A 24,330-nucleotide genomic window follows, 5' to 3' on the forward strand; every position below is an offset into this window, starting at 1 on the left:
CCCCCTCCATAAGGGAGAGGGGAGCAGAGGAGAAAAGAAAAGAAAAGAAACGGCAGATCAACTGGTCTAAAAAGGGAGTCTATTTAAAGGCTAGAGTATACAAATGAGTTATAGTCATATCAATAGCCCTGCTGTAGTGTGTAGCATGCTGGGAATTATCTGCGCATGTGATGGAAGAATGCACTGCACATGTGATGGAGGAATGCACAGTTCAGGGTTGAAATTCAACGGAATTTGCATTAAATCAGGTTGTTTGAGCTAATAATCATGCTGCAAGATCTAGCATGTTGCATTCAATGTTTATTCCCATTACTTTCCCATTAATTCCCGTTAATTCCCTTATATTATTGTTTATTCCCACGGATGGTTTCCAACTTTGAATATTCCCGTAATTTTGCAACCCCAGTGATGCAACACGTCTGAGTTGTTTAATTGGGGGGTGTTATGTGCGTAGTACAAAATACAGGAAAAACACACACTCTCCAAATAACTTAATAACACAAAAATAAAGTGGATGGCAAAAAGTGTACTTGTAGAAAAAGCAAGGCCATCAACACTCGTGTCCTTCTAATAATTTTAATATAAACTGCGTAGGCGCTATCAAACACAGTCCGGTTTCGACAGTGTCTTCGTCAGTGTGCCTTCTTTTCTCTGAGTGTTATGTTCCTCTCTTATTTACCTCAGATAGTCCACTTTCACTAGTCATAGACCTCAGTAAAGGGTGCACATCTCCTCCTAAAGCTGGTCACTGGCACGACCAGAACAGGACTCTGAACACAGATGCAAGATTTTCAGAAACAGATATTTATCCTGAACAGGGCAGGGGTTAAAAAGGGAGAAACAAAAACAGGCTATCAAACCAGACCTCACCTGACCACTAAACTTACTAAAAATATCAATAACTCAAAACGCTCTGGAGGGAAAAAGGTGCTATGAACAAAAACTACTAGGTGGAACAAAAGGTGGAACAAAAGGCGATCCAATGGAGGCGATGCTAGGAAGCTAATCTTACCTGGCAAAACTTTCAAACCAAAATACTCTCGTGGATCCAAAAAGGTATACAAAACGTGGCTATAGCTGTGGATAATACCGTGGCAAAGGAACGCTGGAGGTACGCACAAGAAGATACGAGACATTTATACACATGAGGGAGGGTGACACAGGTGGGCACAATCAGGCAATCAGGAAAGACGTCAGACCAGTGATACAGGAGGAAGGGCAAGTGGTCTGAAACGAGAGGGAGAGGCAGCATTTCAAAATAAAGCAAGAAATGACAAGACAACATGAAACCAGACGAAACCCAGACAAGACTTCACCCAGGTGTGACAGTCACCAGCCTTGTCAAATTTTCCTGTGGCGTTTCCAAGAGTTGTTGGAGGCCAACCGGCATGTTCAACATTCCTAAGCTTCCTAATTTAGGAAATTATACCGGGGCTGTCACTAAGGCCCCTTTTACACTAAGCCGGATAAGGTTACCCAGGGTAAATCCCACCTAACCTTATCCGTGTCCACACACAACAATCCCACCGTTCAAGACCCCCTGCCCCCTCCATTCACCGACTCAACGCGATCTAGTATGTGTATGCAACAAAATGCACACGTCATAGTCATCTCTGACCTGGAAGTGTATCCTTACCCTGTGTTTCAATGTAGACTATCGCCACATTTCTTTTAACTGTAAACCTTGTTTGCCTCACCATCAGCAGCTGTTAGACTATTGTAGTGAACCACACCTGAGCCGTCATACATGAATCGTATCTTTAATGGACGTGTGTAAGTAAACAATGTGATAAAGAACCCTTTACAACAACCAACAACAGGACACTGGGCTTGTAGGTTGTAATTGGCGGTTGTACTTGACGGCCGCAACCACTTCATGGCTTTTACAATAGTTATGGAGTACAAAACTAGACGTTGAGTAATCGCTAGACAATAACTGACAGTCTGCTTTGCCAATGCAAATGCATTCGCCATTTTTCGTAGTCTTCCCTCGTCCACGCATTGTCGTTGTCTGTCCTTCGACAAATGGACAAAGTTTTTCGCTAAGTACAATCACAGCTGACCTGGACATTCGAAAGTTCTCTTGCCATTCCTCTGACACGACACACTCGTTCACAAACTTATCCCACCAAGCTGCCGTTCTTCCAGGGCTTATCCAAAACCGTCGCTCAACATTGCCATGTTGCCGTCTGAGATGTGTTGTATCCCAAATAGCTGCAAACGCCCGTTTCCTTCTCTTAAGGTACAGATGTGTGATTTCCAAAAGCGTCTGTACATGTAGAAGAAGGAGAAACACGGGCATGTCTGGATGATCAATCAATCAATGTTTACTTATATAGCCCTAAATCACAAGCGTCTCAAAGGGCTGCACAAGCCACAACACCATCCTCGGCTCAGATCCCACATCAGGGCAAGAAAAAACTCAACCCAATGGGATAACAATGAGAAACTTTGGAGGGGACCGCAGATGCGGGGACCCCCCCCCTGGGCGACCGGTGCAATGGACGTTGAGTGGATCTAACATAATATTGTGAGAGTCTAGTCCATAGTGGATCTAACATAATAGTGAGAGTCCAGTCCATAGTGGATCTAACATAATAGTGTGAGAGTCTAGTCCATAGTGGATCTAACATAATAGTGAGAGTCCAGTCCATAGTGGATCTAACATAATAGTGAGAGTCCAGTCCATAGCGGATCTAACATAATATTGTGAGAGTCCAGTCTATAGTGGATCTAACATAATAGTGAGAGTCCAGTCCATAGTGGATCTAACATAATAGTGAGAGTCCAGTCCATAGTGGATCTAACATAATAGTGTGAGAGTCTAGTCCATAGTGGATCTAACATAATAGTGAGAGTCCAGTCCATAGTGGATCTAACATAATAGTGAGAGTCTAGTCCATAGTGGATCTAACATAATAGTGAGAGTCCAGTCCATAGTGGATCTAACATAATAGTGTGAGAGTCTAGTCCATAGTGGATCTAACATAATAGTGAGAGTCCAGTCCATAGTGGATCCAACATAATAGTGAGAGTCCAGTCCATAGTGGATCTAACATAATATTGTGAGAGTCCAGTCCATAGTGGGGCCAGCAGGAGACCATCACGAGCGGAGACTGGTCAGCAGCGCAGAGACGTCCCCAACCGATGCACAGACGAGTGGTCCACCCTGTGTCCCGACTCTGGACAGCCAGCACTTCATCCATGGCCACCGGACCTGTGCCCCCCCCCTCCACGAAGGAGAGGGGGGCAGAGCAGAAAAGAAACGGCAGATCAACTGGTCTAAAGGGGGGTCTATTTAAAGGCTACAGTATACAAATGAGTTTTAAGATGGGACTTAAATGCTTCTACTGAGGTAGCATCTACTTGAGCCCGAATAGAAAACGCTCTATAGCCCGCAGACTTTGTTTGGGCTCTGGGAATTACTAACAAGCCGGAGTTCTATTAACGCAGATTTCTTGCCGGGACATATGGTACAATACAATCGGCAAGATAGGATGGAGCTAGACCGTGTAGTATTTTATATGTAAGAAGTAAAACCTTAAAGTCACATCTTAAGTGCACAGGAAGCCAGTGCAGGTGAGCCAGTATAGGTATGTATATGTATTTATGTATATAAAGGTATATACAGTATAGGCGTAATATGATCAAACTTTCTTGTTCTTGTCAAAAGTCTAGCAGCCGCATTTTGTACCAACTGTAATCTTTTAATGCTAGACATAGGGAGGCCCGAAAATAATACGTTACAGTAATGGAGACGAGACGTAACGAACACATTAATAAGGATCTCAGCGTCGCTAGTGATGATTCGCCTCCATCTTTCTAGTGGTTGCCGCCGAGTTACCGAACGGGTTGTTATCAAGCTGGCTTTCTGACTTCACTTCCTCTCCGAACTCAGTTTGTAAACGATCAATGAGTCCATTCAGAGCTAAGAGCCGGAGATTCAAGAAATACACGGCGCGCTTACCCGTGTAGAAAATTGTCCGAGGAGGGGGACATTAAACGCTGATTTAGTGTGGCTGAAACGAGGCTTAGACTAAAAAAGTATTAGTTTAAGGGGTTATCCGGCTTAGTGTAGACATAGCCTAAATAATGCTGACTTTACCCTGAAGGGACAAGCATGGCGTGTTGATGCTTGAAGCAACGTACAAACTCAACAAAGCAGGACCCATCAATCAAAGTGTCTCCACAGAACACTTTTAGCTGGAAACGGTGAAGATATGTGCCGTTTCAGACTTTTATTCCTACGAAAACGGCGTTTTTAGAGGTCATAAACAAAGGTTTTTGGGAAAAGCCTCCAGAGTGGGAAGGGCTTAAAACTCCGGCGTTGGTGTTTCATTGGGGCGAAGGAAGCCGCCAGAGTACCCGAGAATGATGACGTCGGCACGCGCAACAGCTGTTAACGACAAAGCTGTGATTGTGATGTACAGTAGTTACTACTGTTACCATCAGGGAACCAAACCTTGTCTTCATCCATCAACTCGACATGCAGTACAGACACTAAACACATGTCATATTTTTTTTAAATTCATCACTGTCAAGCTCGGGCTACCAGAAGAACGAGTGCTTGTTTGTCTCCTTTACTAAAACCAGTGTTTTACCGTTATATACTGTACTATTATGTGCTAGTGATGTTTAATACTCGAACTTTGTTAAAAGTGTGGACTGACAGCATTATTCACGTGTGAATAATATAAATACAGTCTATTATACAGCATTATTCACATGTGAATAATATAAATACAGTCTATTATACAGCATTATTCACATGTGAATGATATAAATACAGTCTATTATACAGCATTATTCACATGTGAATAATATAAATACATTCTATCATACAGCATTATTCACATGTGAATAATATGAATACAGTCTATTATACAGCATTATTCACATGTGAATAATATAAATACAGTCTATTATACAGCATTATTCACATGTGAATAATATAAATACAGTCTATTATAGAGCATTATTCACATGTGAATAATATAAATATAGTCTATTATACAGCATTATTCACATGTGAATAATATAAATACAGTCTATTATACAGCATTATTCACATGTGAATAATATAAATACAGTCTATTATAGAGCATTATTCACATGTGAATAATATAAATACAGTCTATTATACAGCATTATTCACATGTGAATAATATAAATACAGTCTATTATACAGCATTATTCACATGTGAATAATATAAATACAGTCTATCATACAGCATTATTCACATGTGAATAATATGAATACAGTCTATTATACAGCATTATTCACATGTGAATAATATAAATACAGTCTATTATACAGCATTATTCACATGTGAATAATATAAATACAGTGTATTATACAGCATTATTCACATGTGAATAATATAAATACAGTCTATCATTCAGCATTATTCACATGTGAATAATATGAATACAGTCTATTATACAGCATTATTCACATGTGAATAATATAAATACAGTCTATTATACAGCATTATTCACATGTGAATAATATAAATACAGTCTATCATACAGCATTATTCACATGTGAATAATATAAATACAGTCCATTATAGAGCATTATTCACATGTGAATAATATAAATACAGTCTATTATACAGCATTATTCACATGTGAATAATATAAATACAGTCTATTATACAGCATTATTCACATGTGAATAATATAAATACAGTCTATTATACAGCATTATTCACATGTGAATAATATAAATACAGTCTATTATACAGCATTATTTACATGTGAATAATATAAATACAGTCTATTATACAGCATTATTCACATGTGAATAATATAAATACAGTCTATTATACAGCATTATTCACATGTGAATAATATAAATACGGTCTATTATACAGCATTATTCACATGTGAATAATATAAATACAGTCTATTATACAGCATTATTTACATGTGAATAATATAAATACAGTCTATTATACAGCATTATTCACATGTGAATAATATAAATACAGTCTATCATACAGCATTATTCACATGTGAATAATATGAATACAGTCTATTATACAGCATTATTCACATGTGAATAATATAAATACAGTCTATTATACAGCATTATTCACATGTGAATAATATAAATACAGTCTATTATACAGCATTATTCCCATGTGAATAATATGAATACAGTCTATTATACAGCATTATTCACATGTGAATAATATAAATACAGTCTATTATACAGCATTATTCACATGTGAATAATATAAATACAGTCTATCATACAGCATTATTCACATGTGAATAATATAAATACAGTCTATTATACACCATTATTCACATGTGAATAATATAAATACAGTCTATTATAGAGCATTATTCACATGTGAATAATATAAATACAGTCTATTATGCAGCATTATTCACATGTGAATAATATAAATACAGTCTATTATACAGCATTATTCACATGTGCATAATATAAATACAGTCTATCATACAGCATTATTCACATGTGAATAATATAAATACAGTCTATTATACACCATTATTCACATGTGAATAATATAAATACAGTCTATTATAGAGCATTATTCACATGTGAATAATATAAATACAGTCTATTATGCAGCATTATTCACATGTGAATAATATAAATACAGTCTATTATACAGAATTATTCACATGTGCATAATATAAATGCAGTCTATTATACATTCAAGTACAGTCAAAAAGGAACATATGCATTATACAGTCTGTTGTATAATGCATATTTAGCAGCACATTTTTGCTTTAGTCCAGGGGTGTCAAACATACGAACAGGTTTTATCCGCCCCGCAAGATGATTTTGCCAAGTATTAAAATTAGCTGACATTTTTGGTTGAAAGAAACTTGTCAGGTTCAAACACCGATGACATCTATTAAACAAGACAAGAAGCAAGGAATTAAACAGAGACAGAATTAAATTTGGCTCAATTGAGGAGAAACGCGTGCACCTGTACCCTTGCACAGTGTCACCACGCTCTGACGAAAGATTGTACGCCTCCTCTTTTATTTGGACTTTCCCTGATTACATGGTGACAGCTGTTTCTAAGGGGCGGGGGTCGTAAACAGCCATCGCCTCTGTCACAAAACTGTTCAAAGAAAAGGTCGGTTCAAAGAAAAGGTCGTAAAACAGTTCAAAGAAGAGGTGCCTGGAGCTTGGGCAGGTCATGCTTTCCCTCCGCTTTGTAGATCTCGGGTCAAGACAAAATCTTTCCGTGGATTACAATACATCAAAGAAACAGAACACCTTCATGTGGCTTCCCATCCTACACAGTGGAGTTTTACAAGCCTTCTGCTTGGTAGGATCAAAGACAGCTTTTGTCCTCTCACGCGGCGAGCTGAACTCAATGTAACACAAAGTTTTGTGATAACTTAGATACCATTATTCTGACAAAACTGCCCTTTTAAATGTGTCCACTGGATGTCGCAATAGCAATTATTTGTATCCCCTGCCGCAGGAGTGCGCATGACTTCAGAGGGGGCGGAGCTATGGGCCCGGTTAAGATAGAGGACTGGGGACACATTATCTGGGCGCACATAAATATGCTGATATAACATGTATCCCCTTCTAACTTCATGTGTAATTCATGAAATTAGTCACAATTCACAAGTTTTGTTGTAAATAATGCTACCTGTGTACAGAAATAAACCACATGATGCTAGTACACCAGTTAAGGAAAATGAGGAAATTACATTAACAACATCCTGTAATTGGATTTTGATATTATTATGTATTACATCTTCTGATAGATTACAATTTTACACCAATAAGAGCATTTTAAAACTTATTTGACTGATGAAGATTATCAAATCATTAAATCAGACATGATAAATCACGACAAATGAAGATAGACTACTATGAACAGCAACATGTAAGTGGAAAAAAACAAAAACATTAAGATTTGTATGTTTTTAGATTGTGCTTGTTCTATTTTTTAAACAAAGCAAACAATCTGAAATTGTCTTTATTTTTAAGTTATCATGCCGTGATTTTACCAGTCCGGCCCACTTGGGAGTAGATTTTCCCCCTGGGCTAAAATGAGTTTGACACCCCTGCTTTAGTCCACTCCAAGAGGCAAACTATCGCAGATGTGAGAGTATCAATCAATGTCAATCAATGTTTATTTACATAGCCCTAAATCACGAGTGTCTCAAAGGGCTGCACAAGCCCCAACGACAGCCTCGGCTCAGATCCCACATTGGGGCAAGGAAAAACTCAACCCAATGGGACAATGAGAAACCTTGGAGGGGACCGCAGATGTGGGGACCCTCGCCACTGGGCGACCGGTGCAATGGACGTTGAGTGGATCTAGCATAGTATTGTGAGTCCAGTCCATAGTGGATCTAACATAATAGTGTGAGAGTCCAGTCCATAGTGGATCTAACATAATATTGTGAGAGTCCAGTCCATAGTGGACCTAACATAATAGTGAGAGTCCAGTCCGTAGTGGATCTAAAATAATAGTGAGAGTCCAGTCCATAGTAGATCTAACATAATAGTGAGATTCCAGTCCATAGTGGATCTAAAATAATAGTGAGAGTCCAATCCATAATGGATCTAACATAATATTGTGAGTCCAGTCCATAGTGGATCTAACATAATAGTGAGAGTCCAGTCCATAGTGGATCTAACATAATATTGTGAGTCCAGTCCATAGTGGATCTAACATAATATTGTGAGTCCAGTCCATAGTGGATCTAACATAATAGTGTGAGAGTCCAGTCCATAGTGGATCTAACATAATAGTGTGTTAGTCCAGTCCATAGTGGATCCAACATAATAGTGTGAGAGTCCAGTCCATAGTGGATCTAAAATAATAGTGAGAGTCCAGTCCATAGTGGAGCTAACATAATAGCGTGAGAGTCCAGTCCATAGTGGATCTAACATAATATTGTGAGTCCAGTCCATAGTGGATCTAACATAATAGTGAGAGAGTCCAGTCCATAGTGGATCCAACATAATAGTGTGAGAGTCCAGTCCATAGTGGATCTAACATAATAGTGAGAGTCCAGTCCATAGTGGATCTAAAATAATAGTGAGAGTCCAGTCCATAGTGGATCTAACATAATAGTGAGAGTCCAGTCCATAGTGGATTTAAAATAATAGTGAGAGTCCAGTCCATAGTGGATCAAACATAATTGTGTGAGAGTCCAGTCCATAGTGGATCTAACATAATAGTGAGAGTCCAGTCCATAGTGGATCTAATATAATAGTGTGAGAGTCCAGTCCATAGTGGATCTAACATAATAGTGAGAGTCCAGTCCATAGTGGATGTAACATAATAGTGTGAGAGTCCTGTCCATAGTGGATGTAACATGATAGTGAGAGTCCAGTCCATAGTGGATCTAACATAATAGTGAGAGTCCAGTCCATAGTGGATCTAACATAATATTGTGAGAGTCCAGTCCATAGTGGATCTAACATAATAGTGAGCGTCCAGTCCATAGTGGATCTAACATAATAGTGAGAGTCCAGTCCATAGTGGATCTAACATAATAGTGTGAGAGTCCAGTCCATAGTGGATTTAACATAATAGTGTGAGAGTCCAGTGCATAGTGGATCTAACATAATAGTGAGAGTCCAGTCCATAGTGGATCTAACATAATAGTGTGAGAGTCCAGTCCATAGTGGATCTAACATAATAGTGAGAGTCCAGTCCATAGTGGGGCCAGCAGGAGACCATCCCGAGCAGAGACAGGTCAGCAGCGCAGGGATGTCCCCAACCGATGCACAGGCGAGCGGTCCACCCCGGGTCCCGACTCTGGACAGCCAGCACTTCATCCATGGCCACCGGACCTGTGCCCCCCCCCCCCTCCACGAAGGAGAGGGGGGCCGAGCAGAAAAGAAACGGCAGATCAACTGGTCTAAAAAGGGGGTCTATTTAAAGGCTACAGTATACAAATGACTTTTAAGATGGGACTTAAATGCTTCTACTGAGGTAGCATCTCTAACTAATTCCATAGTACTGGAGCCCCAATAGTAAGGATCCGAGGGAAGCTGTAAACTGAGGCGAGTTCCAGTGAATGAAGGATATTCGGGGACTCCCGGTCAACATTCTCTTGCTATTTCACAGTTTTGTAATTAAGAGTGAAGTCTTGTCGTCCAAACACAAGAGTCACGTTCTTTAAACGCATCTGCCATCCATTTTTTTTTTTTTTTTTTATGTGTGAGTGGAAAATATAACTTTATGCGCGTGCGTGGTTTCTTCTTCTATGGTTCTGCTGGTTCCAGGGGCTTTGTTTGCTTACAGCGCCTTTTAAGGCGGATATGACTCACTATTAGAGATGGCCGATAAATGCTTTAAAATGTAATATCGGAAATTATCAGTATCGGTTTCAAAAAGTAAAATGAATGACTTTTTAAAGCAAATATACTAGAGTCTAGTATACTCTGGACTGAAGCTGTGTGCCTTCATTGTTTTTGTAGCTGTTGTTTTGAGGCCTGTTTAGAAAAAATAAAAAATAACGCACTTTGTGAAAGTCAAAGTATAGTATTTCCCAGAGTTGTAGTGGGTATCAGGATTATCTCAGGGAGAGCATGTCCCAAATTCCAAGCTGTTTTGAGGCATGTTAAAAAAAAAAGAATGCACTTTGTGACCATGTTGGCACTTTTTTCCATAACTGGAGTTGAAGTTGTTCTCTTGTTTTGGAAAACCTTGTTTTTGATTGATTGATTGATTGAAACGTGTATTAGTAGATTGCACAGTACAGTACACATTCCGTACAATTGACCACTAAATGGTAACACCCCAATAAGTTTTTCAACTTGTTTAAGTCGGCGTCCACGTTAATCAATTCATGGTAAAGTTACATTGTTTAATGCATGCAGCGGGGCATCACAACAAAATTAGGCATAATAATGTGTTAATTCCACGACTGTATATATCGGTATTGGTTGATATTGGAATCGGTAATTAAGAGTTGGACAATGTCGAAATATCGGATATCGGCAAAAGAGCCATTATCGGACATCTCTACTCAGTACTCACTATTGATGGGACACTTTGGGGACGCTTTTTTTAAATTTTTTAACCAAAAAAAACAAAAACGAAACACAAGCGTTTCTATGGGCACATGACCCAAGTGCCGATCAAGCGTTTCTGCAGTAAAGTGACTCAGTGAAGATCCTGTTTAATCTTGCAAGGTTGTTTGATGATCTCAGAATGCCTCCGACATGCCATAGCAAGCATAATTAATGAAGAAAGTGGATGATCACAGTTCTTCTATTGCCAGTTTTCATACCGCAGGTGTTAAAACGGAAGTACTGGCGCTCGACAATCGACTGTTTCCAGTCTTATCTTGAGTGCCTCGATACGGTGGAATTGCGTGGTCTGGAATTGGCAGCTATTAGTGAGTGGGCAAACCCATAAATCCTGACAGATCCCAGCATGGAAAGTTAAAAGGGTAGACCACGAACACACCCCTTTGTTTTTGACTATACAGACTTGTTTGGACTTGGTTTTTACCTTTGCAACAGTCTTTTGGAAATAAAACAAAAACTGCTTTGTTTGGTTTTCAACATCCATTTCTTGCCAAAATGACAATGGGAAGTACAAACCCCGTTTCCATATGAGTTGGGAAATTGTATTAAATGTAATTATAAACGGAATACAATGATTTGAAAATCCTTTTCAACCCATATTCAATTGAATGCACTACAAAGACAACATATTTGATGTTCAAACTCATAAACTTCATTTTTGTTTTGCAAATAATAATTAACTTAGAATTTCATGGCTGCAACACGTGCCAAAGTAGTTGGGAAAGGGCATGTTCACCACTGTGTTACATGGCCTTTCCTTTTAACAACACTCAGTAAACAATTGGGAACTGAGGAAACTAATTGTTGAAGCTTTGAAAGTGGAATTCTTTCCCATTCTTGTTTTATGTAGAGCTTCAGTCGTTCAACAGTCCGGGGTCTCCGCTGTCGTATTTTAGGCTTCATAATGCGCCACACATTTTCAATGGGAGACAAGTCTGGACTGCAGGCGGGCCATGAAAGTACCCGCGCTCTTTTTTTACGAAGCCACGCTGTTGTAACACGTGCTGAATGTGGCTTGGCATTGTCTTGCTGAAATAAGCAGGGGCGTCCATGAAAAAGACGGCGCTTAGATGGCAGCATATGTTGTTCCAAAACCTGTATGTACCTTTCAGCATTAATGGTGCCTTCACAGATGTGTAAGTTACCCATGCCTTGGGCACTAATGCACCCCCATACCATCACAGATGCTGGCTTTTCAACTTTGCGTCGATAACAGTCTGGATGGTTCGCTTCCCCTTTGGTCCGGATGACACGATGTCGAATATTTCCAAAAACAATTTGAAATGTGGACTCGTCAGACCACAGAACACTTTTCCACTTTGCATGAGTCCATCTTAGATGATCTCGGGCCCAGAGAAGCCGGCGGCGTTTCTGGGTGTTGTTGATAAATGTCTTTCGCTTTGCATAGTAGAGTTTTAACTTGCACTTACAGATGTAGCGACCAACTGTATTTAGTGACAGTGGTTTTCTGAAGTGTTCCTGAGCCCATGTGGGGATATCCGTCGATTTTTGATACAGCGCCATCTGAGGGATCGAAGGTCACGGTCATTCAATGTTGGTTTCCGGCCATGCCGCTTACGTGGAGTGATTTCTCCAGATTCTCTGAACCTTTTGATGATATTATGGACCGTAGATGTTGAAATCCCTAAATTTCTTGCAATTGCACTTTGAGAAACGTTGTTCTTAAACTGTTTGACTATTTACTCACGCAGTTGTGGACAAAGGGGTGTACCTCGCCCCATCCTTTCTTGTGAAAGACTGAGCATTTTTTGGGGAAGCTGTTTTTCTACCCAATCATGGCACCCACCTGTTCCCAATTAGCCTGCACACCTGTGGGATGTTCCAACTTTATCAGTATTTATTGCCACCTTTCCCAACTTCTTTGTCACGTGTTGCTGGCATCAAATTCTAAAGTTAATGATAATTTGCACAAAAATTTTTTTTATCAGTTTGAACATCAAATATGTTGTCTTTGTAGCATATTCAACTGAATATGGGTTGAAAAGGATTTGCAAATCATTGTATTCCGTTTATATTTACATCTAACACAAATTCCCAACTCATATGGAAACGGGGTTTGTAAATTTGCTGTCGACTTCAACTCAATTCGAACGAGTCTTTGGGATCGGATAGGCAGAGTATGTTTTGAATGAATGAGAAGTTCTTAACCTCTTCAATCTCATTTGCCCGATCACGATCGTTCAACAAAGAAGTCAATGTTTTGTTTGGATATCGTAGCATAGAGATGTGTCAGCAAAAAAAAAAACGTCTAGAACTGGTGTCACAAAAAATATATCGTGTAATCCCCCTGGAATCCAACCTACTTTCCTAACCTTCTCTGCCACGCCTTCATGCACTTCTGAAAGGGTTCCTCGGCAGCTCCATAGTCACGACCATATTGAATGTGTCCACATCCTTAAAATAGATCCACCAGATAACCCTTTTGAGCTTGGGAACGTGGCAAAAATCCCACAGAGCCATGTCGGGTGAGTATGGAGTAGGGTTGCAAAATTGGAACACCCAACTGTGCCCAAGACCCAACCTCCGGGCTAAAGATTTTAGGTTGTCCTGAAGAATTTGGAGGTAATCCTCCTTTTTCACTGTCCCATTTAAAGCACCAGTTCCATTGGCAGTAAAACAGGCCCAGAGCATAATACTAATCGCTGAACTGCACCAATTTTGTCAAGAGGAGTGGTCAAAAATTCAAGCAGAAGCTTGTGGATGGCTACCAAAAGCGCCTTATTGCAGTGAAACTTGCCAAGGGAAATGTAAGAAAATATTAACATTGCTGTATGTATACTTTTGACCCAGCAGATTTGCTCACATTTTCAGTAGACCCCCCTTCACCCCCACAACCCCCTTCACATCCCACCCCCCGGACTGTAAATAATTCAATGTATATACTCTGATGATTAACTTGTGTGTTGACTGTATTATGCTGATAGTACATACTTGTACCATGAATTGATTAACGTGGACTTAAACAAGTTGAAAAACTTATTGGGGTGTTACCATTTAGTGGTCAATTGTACGGAATATGTACTGTACTGTGCTATCTACTAATAAAAGCTTCAACCAATCAATCAAACGTACTTACATCATTTGGCAGGTACACAGGCCGCACCAGGCAGCCGATGAGTCTACAGCCCTGGGGCTCATCTTCGACAGAGTCTAAGGAAAACGGGCTGGAGATAAGTTTTAGTGACGCCACAATCACCCCAGATGAACCAAAGTCAGAGCCACTGCCTGAAACTACTTCGATTCTACCAGAATACCACAAATCAAAGGACGGTTCAACCCTCCAACGGCCACAAAGCCTTGTCATACTCACAGGTAAGGCATACACGCACACAGAAAACACATATATTACTCATATCTAGCCATGATTCACCCTCAATGTGTTTTCTCAGAGCCGGAGCAAGACAGGGAATTGGCGATTTCCACTGTGAAAACTCAGGAGGTTCTCCAAGGTAACGTCGTGCAGGAAAGTGCAGAGGGCCACGGCATTGTCGAGTAAGTACCGATGTCGACCTGACGTCAGCGCTTGGGATACCAAACAGCTCACTCTACGAATAAGAACTCTTCTTCTAGCTTTTTTCATTTAAAACATGGTTTTCTGCTTGCCTCGCAGACTAAAGCTCTAATACTTCGAAGTTTCACTAGGTTCACTAAATTGTAATAACTCACCAACCCCTAGTGTCTTTCCCGCCTACACGTTAAATTCTTTCCTTGGCGTACACACATAGTCTGCTGCTTAAGATTCTTCAGGGTGAGTCATCTTCCATTTGCATGGGAACTTTTCTATCCTTTAATTACTTCTGTTTGATGTTTCGCTACCCACGAGGTGTGGCTTCTTCAAGGTGTGGCACGTACTGTTGTCACATCAGACATGGGTGGAATTGTTTTGCGTAAATACCTCGAGCATCGGAAGCTGCGTGCAGACATTTGCCAGTCAACTCGCATGACCTCACACATGTTGTCGACTTGACGACACATAATGATTATGGTATGCCTGTTGCCTGGACTGAGTTGATTTAAAGGGCTGTCAGTTCCCAGCACATATGAGTGTCATTACCCTGCACATACAGTACTTCAGAAAATAGTCTGCAGAGAACTCTGCTGCTTAATAAACACATGTTCCCTGATATAAAAAATGTACAAATCGATCCTGAATAATTGTTATGACTAGTATAAGTTGAACATAGTGTTTCCTAACATGTCTGACTTCTACAGCCAAACACAATATACTGGTCCTTAGGAGTGTGATCTATGATTAGATCAGGAGTCCTCAAACTTTGTGGTCAAAAGTTGACATACACTTGTAAAGAACATAATGTCATGGCTGTCTTAAATTTCCAATATATTTTAGGGCTGCAACTAACGATTAATTCGTTAATCGATTAATCTGTCGATTATTACTTTGATTAATCGATTAATAATCGGATAAAAGAGACAAGCTACATTTCTATCCTATCCAGTATTTTATTGAAAAAAACCAGCATACTGGCACCATACTTATTTTGATTATTGTTTCTCAGCTGTTTGTAAATGTTGCAGTTTATAAATAAAGGTTCATTAAAAAAAATTTAAAAAAATAAATAAATAAATTAAAAAATTTAAAATACAACTCTGCGCATGCGCATAGCATAGATCCAACTAATCGATGACTAAATTAATCGGCAACTATTTTAAAAATCGATTTTATTCGATTTAATCGATTAGTTGTTGCAGCTCTAATATATTTCTACAACTCTTTTTTTGTTGTTGTTATGGAGTAATTGGAGCACATACTTGTTGGTCACAAAAAACGTTCATGAAGTTTGGTTCTTTTATGAATTTATTATGGGTCTACTGAAAATGTGACCAAATCTGCTGGGTCAAAAGTATACATACAACAATGTTAATATTTGGCAAGTTTCACTGCAATAAGGCACTTTTGGTAGCCATCCACAAGCTTCTGCTTGAATTTTTGACCACTCCTCTTGACAAAATGTGTGCAGTTCAGCTAAATGTGTTGGTTTTCTGACATGGACTTGTTTCTTCAGCATTGTCCACACATTTAAGTCAGGACTTTAGGAAGGCCATTCTAAAACCTTAAATCTAGCCTGATTTAGCCATTCCTTTACGACTTTTGACGTGTGTTTGGGGTCATTGTCCTGTTGGAACACCCAACTGCGCCCAAGACCCAACCTCCGGGCTGATGATTTTAGGTTGTCCTGAAGAATTCCTTACTCTCTGTAAAGCACCACTTCCATAGGCAGCAAAACAGGCCCAGAGCATAATACTACCACCACCATGCTTGACGGTAGGAGTGGTGTTCCTGAGATTAAAGGCCTCACCTTTTCGCCTCCAAACATATTGCTGATTATTGTGGCCACACCACTCAATTTTTTTTTCACGTCAAAAGTGGTAAAGGAATGGCTAAATCAGGCTAGAATTAAGGTTTTAGAATGGCCTTCCCAAAGTCCTGACTTAAACGTGTGGACAATGCTGAAGAAACAAGTCCATGTCAGAAAACCAACACATTTAGCTGAACTGCGTCAATTTTGTCAAGAGGAGTGGTCAAAAATTCAAGCAGAAGCTTGTGGATGGCTACCAAAAGCGCCTTATTGCAGTGAAACTTGCCAAGGAACATGTAAGCAAATATTAACATTGCTGTAAGTACAAACCCCGTTTCCATATGAGTTGGGAAATTGTATTAGATGTAAATATAAACGGAATACAATGATTTGCAAATCCTTTTCAACCCATATTCAATTGAATGCACTACAAAGACAACATATTTGATTTTTAAACTCATAAACTTTTTTTTTTTTTGCAAATAATAATTAACTTAGAATTTCATGGCTGCAACACGTGCCAAAGTAGTTGGGAAAGGGCATGTTCACCACTGTGTTACATGGCCTTTCCTTTTAACAACACTCAATAAACGTTTGGGAACTGAGGAGACACATTTTTGAAGCTTCTCAGGTGGAATTCTTTCCCATTCTTGCTTGATGTACAGCTTAAGTTGTTCAACAGTCCGGGGGTCTCCGTTGTGCTATTTTAGGCTTCATAATGCGCCACACATTTTCAATGGGAGACAGGTCTGGACTACAGGCAGGCCAGTCTAGTACCCGCACTCTTTTACTATGAAGCCACGTTGATGTAACACGTGGCTTGGCATTGTCTTGCTGAAATAAGCAGGGGCGTCCATGGTACCGTTGCTTGGATGGCAACATATGTTGCTCCAAAACCTGTATGTACCTTTCAGCATTTATGGCGCCTTCACAGATGTGTAAGTTACCCATGTCTTGGGCACTAATACACCCCCATACCATCACACATGCTGGCTTTTACACTTTGCGCCTATAACAATCCGGATGGTTGTCTTCCTCTTTGGTCCGAAGGACACGACGTCCACAGTTACCAAAAACAATTTGAAATGTGGACTCGTCAGACCACAGAACACTTCTCCACTTTGTATCAGTCCATCTTAGATGAGCTCCGGCACAGCGAAGCCGACGGCGTTTCTGGGTGTTGTTGATAAACAGTTTTCGCCTTGCATAGGAGAGTTTTAACTTGCACTTACAGATGTAGCGACCAACTGTAGTTACTGACAGTGGGTTTCTGAAGTGTTCCTGAGCCCATGTGGTAATATCCTTTACACACTGATGTCGCTTGTTGATGCAGTACAGCCTGAGGGATCGAAGGTCACGGGCTTAGCTGCTTACGTGCAGTGATTTCTCCAGATTCTCTGAACCCTTTGATGATATTACGGAGCGTAGATGGTGAAATCCCTAAATTCCTTGCAATAGCTGGTTGAGAAAGGTTTTTCTTAAACTGTTCAACAATTTGCTCACGCATTTGTTGACAAAGTGGTGACCCTCGCCCCATCCTTGTTTGTGAATGACTGAGCATTTCATGGAATCTACTTTTATACCCAATCATGGCACCCACCTGTTCCCAATTTGCCTGTTCACCTGTGGGATGTTCCAAATAAGTGTTTGATGAGCATTCCTCAACTTTATCAGTATTTATTGCCACCTTTCCCAACTTCTTTGTCACGTGTTGCTGGCATCAAATTCTAAAGTTAATGATTATTTGCACAAAAAAAAAATGTTTATCAGTTTGAACATCAAATATGTTGTCTTTGTAGCATATTCAACTGAATATGGGTTGGAAATGATTTGCAAATCATTGTATTCCGTTTATATTTACATCTAACACAATTTCCCAACTCATATGGAAACGGGGTTTGTACACTTTTGACCCAGCAGATTTGGTCACATTTTCAGTAGACCCATAATAAATTCATAAAAGAACCAAACTTCATGTATGTGCTCCAATCACTCTATCACAAAAAAATAAGAGTTGTAGAAATGATTGGAAACTCAAGACAGCCATGACATTATGTTCTTTACAAGTGTATGTAAACTTTTGTAAATAAGTCATTTTATTTTTTTGCGGATCCAGACAGGTTTTTTTTCTTGTATTTTGGGTCTAATATGGCTATTTCAACGATTTGGGTGGCCTACCCCTGCTCTGGAGAATACTCTGTATAGGTGAGCTCTGATCCTAATTTGTATACCACAATTTAAGAGAGAGTTCCCTCTGGTGGCGAGATGTAAGGAGTGCACCAACAAGCCCCGTTCTCCTGTACACTGCATGTGTGTGAAAGAAGTAGTAGTCATATGTCGTAATCAACTTTGATTGACATCTGTGTGCACGCAGGACGGAAAACATCGACAGGGTCATCAAGCAGTGGGAGAGCTCTTTCTTCAGGGGGAATCCCAACCTCCGGAGGAAGTCCGTGTCCCTGCGCTTCGACCTGCACATGGCAGCGGCAGACCTGGGCTGTGCTCAGACCAAACAAGACAGCCTCCCCGACGTCGAAGTGCGTCTCATCATGAAAAGATCCCGCAGCGCCGCAACCACACCCTAACTGCGGATTGGTACGGCGCCTGACGACCGCATCTCCTGCCTTGTCTGATGTTTCCATAGGCCGGATTCCGAAATCGCGACATCAATTGACGCTGAAAATGAAGGTTGGATGTGATTTCTTTCCACAGAACTTCACTCACGTTGGAATAGCATGAGCCATACCTTTTTTTGGGGGGAGGCTAATATTTACAGCTTCATACACCTCAGCTTCTGGTTGAATTTTTGACCACTCCTCTTAACAAAATTGGTGCAGTCCAGCTAAATTTGTTGGTTTTCTGACATGGACTTGTTTCTTCAGCATTGTCCGCACGTTTAAGTCATTACTTTGGGAAGGCCGTTCTAAAACCTTAAATCTAGCCTGATTTAGCCATTCCTTTACCACTTTTGACGTGTGTTTGGGGTCATTGTCCCAACTGCGCCCGAGACCCAACCTCCGGGCTGATGATTTGAGCTTGTCCTGAAGAATTTGGACAATTTACTCTCAGTAAAGCACCAGTTCCAGTGGCAGCAAAACAGGCCCAGAGCATAATACTACCACCACCATGCTTGACGGTAGGTGTGGTGTTCCTGGGTTTAAAGGCTTAATTGGGATGAATATTTACGGCTGAATACACCTCAGTGACGGTGCTCCAAAAAGAGACATTTGAATGCATTTCAACTCACAATTCTGGATTAGAAAAGATGACAGAATCTGTAAGCAAGGAGTGCAGAAACGAGCAAGAAAATCACCATCCAGCGAAAAGTATTTGCCGGGGCGTGGGCGGGACTGAGCAAATGTTTGCCTATTAGCATCGGCCAATGTACAGTAATAATCATCTCTGTACCATGACTTCACCCTCTGCACAATCAATAGTTAGACAAATCCTATACAATGTAGGATCATTTATACATTGGCAAACAAACATCCTGCACTACCCCTGATGTGCATTGTCTCACTGCCTCTTACAGCCAGCAGGTGGCGCTATTCTGTTATTTTATTTTCAATTAAAACTGTATTATAAGCTACATTAAAGTTAATATCCCAACGATAGTAACACACACTCTAGGTGTGGTGAAATTATCCTCTGCATTTGACCCCATCCCCTTGTTCACCCCCTGGGAGGTGAGGGGAGCAGTGAGCAGCAGCGGTGGCCGCGCTCGGGAAATCATTTGGCGATTTAACCCCCGATTCCAACCCTTGATGCTGAGTGCCAAGCAGGGAGGTAATGGGTCCCATTTTTATAGTCTTTGGTATGACTCGGCCGGGGGTTTGGACACTCTGACCACAAAGCCACTGAGCAGGTTTATACATTATACACAGTCTGTGGTAGTTACCTCCCTCGGGAGGTTATATAGTCATTGCCCTTGGTTTGTCTGTCAGTTAGTTAGTTAGCTAGTTAGCTGACTAGTTCGCTGGTCCGTTTGCATTTGCGGCTGCTGGTCTTTCAAGTCGGGGAGGCTCATTTTTAGCTGCTCTATGATCATAAATACAGTGTCTGATAACAAATAAAAGATGCTAGATTTTGAAAATAAACAAAGATCACTTACATCATTTAAAAATTCACATTAGGTCAGGAAAAAACACAGAGGCTCGTTCATCCCGACAGGCCTGTTTCGCAGGTTTCCCCGCTCTTCAGGGGAGTTTATTGAAGCGTCTGTGGTCGTTACATATGTATAGGGTACATTACATGGGGGGGTGTGGCCATTGTTACGCAGTAGTGCCTTGCTTCTGTGCCGGCATGATGAGACCAGTTCGTTACGTTTGAATTTTAACATTTAAAAATGTTTTAATTCTCCATATTAATTTGGAACAACGGAATAATGTTTTAAAAAAATGCTCTAGCATAGTGGTTCTTAACCTTGTTGGAGGTACCGAACCCCAGCATTTTCATATGTGCATTCACCGAACCCTTCTTTAGTGAAAAATAAAAGTTTAATTTTTTTTTAATTCAAGACAAAGTTATATGTTTTTTTTACTGGTGCACAAAATGAACCACAACAAATTACACACCTGCAAATCAGATGGAAAATTAGAGGAAACATTGTTTAGGGGTATCCATAATACGCCGATAGGGAGAAGTTTTTATCTACACGATGAGTCGGGTGTGTCTTGACCTCCGCCGAACCCCTGAGGCCGACTCACCGAACCCCTAGGGTTCGAGCGAACCCAGGTTAGGAACCACTGCTCTAGCAGCAGTCTATATTTTTAGATTGCTGATTCGCTCATTGTGCTCGCAAACAGAGACCTCCAGAGACGCCGACCAAGTCGACCAAGTAAGTCGCATCAGCTGTTGCCAAAGTACATGATTCTGAACACATTTGGACGCATTCTAGAGAATATTTAGTCAATAAAATGTCAACGCAAAAGTACATATTTGACCAGGTATTTATAAGTCATTTTAGGGGAAGACGAACTTCCCTGTCAGTCTTAGTGCTATCGCCACAGTTAAAAAAAAGTTACTTGGTTAGTCATCTACATAACTCCAAAAGGTATGGAACTTTCAGGAAACATAGATGAAATATATGTTCTGCTTGATCTGGATCATTTCTACAAGTGTTTGTTTCTGTGTTTGCTTGTGGCCCCACGGTCACAGACAAGGACAGTGGATGGCTCACTGGTGTCCGCTATAGAAGACGTTATGGGCGGATTTGTTCAGAAATGGGATAAGGAACAAGTGATTACATTTTGGGGCTGATCTGGATCATCGTATCAAGTCAGGAGGTGGGGCCTAGCGGAGGTCTGCGCTCTCTGAGTGCTTCTCTAGTATTTTTACTGTATCACATACTTAGTCCTGAGCAATTTCAAATTGGGTGTGCATGTAAATCAGGGGTCACCAACCTTTTTGAAACCAAGAGCTACTTCTTGGGTACTGATTAATGCGAAGGGCTACCAGTTTGATACACACTTAAATAAATTGCCAGAAATAGCCAATATGCTCAATTTACCTTTAACTCTATGTTATTATTAATAATTAATGATATTTACACTTAATTGAACGGTTTAAAAGAGGAGAAAACACGAAAAAAATGACAATTAAATTTTGAAACATAGTTTATCTTCAATTTCGACTCTTTAAAATTCAAAATTCAACCGAAAAAAAGAAGAGAAAAACTAGCTAATTCGAATCTTTTTGAAAAAAATAAAATAAAAATGAATGCAACATCATTAGTAATTTTTCCTGATTAAGATTAATTTTAGAATTTTGATGACATGTTTTAAATAGGTTAAAATCCAATCTACACTTTGTTAGAATATATAACAAATTGGACCAAGCTATATTTCTAACAAAGACAAATCATTATTTCTTCTAGATTTTCCAGAACAAAAATTTTAAAAGAAATTCATAAGACTTTGAAATAAGATTTAAATTTGATTCTACAGATTTTCTAGATTTGCCAGAATAATTGTTTTGAATTTTAATCATAATAAGTTTGAAGAAATATTTCACAAATATTCTTCATCGAAAAAACAGAAGCTAAAATGAAGAATTAAATTAAAATGTATTTATTATTCTTTACAATAAAAACAATAAATTTACTTGAACATTGATTTAAATTGTCAGGAAAGAAGAGGAAGGAATTTAAAAGGTAAAAAGGTATATGTGTTTAAAAATCCTAAAATCATTTTTAAGGTTGGATTTTTTCTCTAAAATTGTCTTTCTGAAAGTTATAAGAAGCAAAGTAAAACAAATTCATGAATTTATTTAAACAAGTGAAGACCAAGTCTTTAAAATATTTTCTTGGATTTTCAAATTCTATTTGAGTTTTGTCTCTCTTAGAATTAAAAATGTCGGGCAAAGCGAGACCAGCTTGCTAGTAAATAAATAAAATTTAAAAAATAGAGGCAGCTCACTGGTAAGTGCTGCTATTTGAGCTATTTTTAGAACAGGCCAGCGGGCTACTCATCTGGTCCTTACGGGCTACCTGGTGCCCGCGGGCACCACGTTGGTGACCCATGATGTAAATTGTTCTCAAAATACGCCAATTTTAGGCTTCTGGTTTGATCATTTGGCATTTTTCCTCCTGGCAACACTGTTGCCCATCATCCATCCATCATCTTCCGCTTATCCGAGGTCGGGTGGCAGGGGCAGCAGTCTAAGCAGAGAAGTCCAGACTTCCCTCTCCCCAGCCACTTTGTCCAGGTCCTCCTGGGGGATCCCGAGGCGTTCCCAAGTCAGCCAGTCTTCACAACCTGTCTTGGGTCTTCCCCGTGGCCTCCTACCGGTCGGACGTGCCCTAAACACCTCCCTAGGGAGGCGTTCGGGTGGCATCCTGACCAGATGCCCGAACCACCTCATCTAGCTCCTCTCGATGTGGAGGATCAGCGGCTTTACTTTGAGCTCCTCCCAGATGGCAGAGCTTCTCACCCTATCTCTAAGGGAGAGCCCTGCCACCCGGCGGAGGAAACTCATTTCGGCCGATTGTACCCGTGATCTTGTCCTTTCGGTCATAACACAAAGCTCATGACCATAGGTGAGGATGGGAACGTAGATCGACCGGTAAATTGAGAGCTTTGCCTTCCGGCTCAGCTCCTTCTTCACCACAACGGGTCGATACAGCGTCCGCATGACTGAAGACGCCGCCCGTCGGTCTCACGATCTACCCTTCCCTCACTCGTGAACAAGACTCCGAGGTACTTGAACTCATCCACATGGGGCCGGGTTTCCTCCCTAACCCGGAGATGGCACTCCACTCTTTCCCGGGCGAGAACCATGGACTCGGGCTTGGAGGTGCTGATTCTCATCCCAGTCGCTTCACACTCGGCTGCGAACCGATCCAGTGAGAGCTGAAGATCCTGGCCAGATGAAGCGTTGTATATATCTAATTTTTACGATTTTACTAAATGAGTTGGACTCAAGAACCCCAAAGTTTGCTGGTTGGCTCTTCACGTAGACCAGGATGGATGGCAGTACAGTAGCTATCATGCATCAACTCGCCGAAGAGCAATTGCATTGGTTATGCGTTCATTACGTGCATGACTGTGCTGTGAGTGAGCGTGCATGCTGTGGGTTTTGACTTTGTGGATTATTTGGAGTCAATCTGTTCATTGCTATTGAGACAGTCACCTATCAACTGTCATTCCAGGACTTTTTTTTATTGAGAATCGTGGACTCTTTGTCTCCTGTTCTTAAAAGGTATATCTCTATTACATGTTAAGTACTGTATGTTGGTGTGTCTTACAGCTCTGGTGGGACGCTAGAAAAAATGTTATCCAACGTCACTGTCACAGGCAGTTCTAAATTCAGTGACTCGGTCAATTGCCGTCCTTTGCGCTGGTGCCAGAAACTGCTACCGCCTGCAGGATTTCACAATGTTGACTCAAATTTATTGTTGGCAAAATTTTATTGTTGGCAAAGATGGCGATG

The 24,330-nt window shown here is 40.4% G+C and overlaps 1 protein-coding gene across 3 annotated transcripts in view; it reads left to right on the plus strand.

Annotated features, from left to right (window-relative positions):
- krt222 (keratin 222) overlaps positions 1–19,728 on the plus strand; it is a 56,046-nt gene extending 36,318 nt beyond the window's left edge. For all 3 annotated transcript variants that reach the window (XM_062027194.1, XM_062027196.1, XM_062027195.1), the window contains 3 exons: positions 14,172–14,395; positions 14,473–14,575; positions 18,776–19,728. In XM_062027194.1, the coding sequence (XP_061883178.1) occupies positions 14,172–14,395; positions 14,473–14,575; positions 18,776–18,986 (538 nt within the window). In that variant the 3' untranslated portion in view covers positions 18,987–19,728. The remainder of the gene's footprint in view (positions 1–14,171; positions 14,396–14,472; positions 14,576–18,775) is intronic.
- The last annotated feature ends 4,602 nt before the right edge of the window (positions 19,729–24,330 follow it).

Source organism: Entelurus aequoreus, linkage group LG18 (assembly GCF_033978785.1).
Source record: "Entelurus aequoreus isolate RoL-2023_Sb linkage group LG18, RoL_Eaeq_v1.1, whole genome shotgun sequence".
Taxonomy (NCBI): domain Eukaryota; kingdom Metazoa; phylum Chordata; class Actinopteri; order Syngnathiformes; family Syngnathidae; genus Entelurus; species Entelurus aequoreus.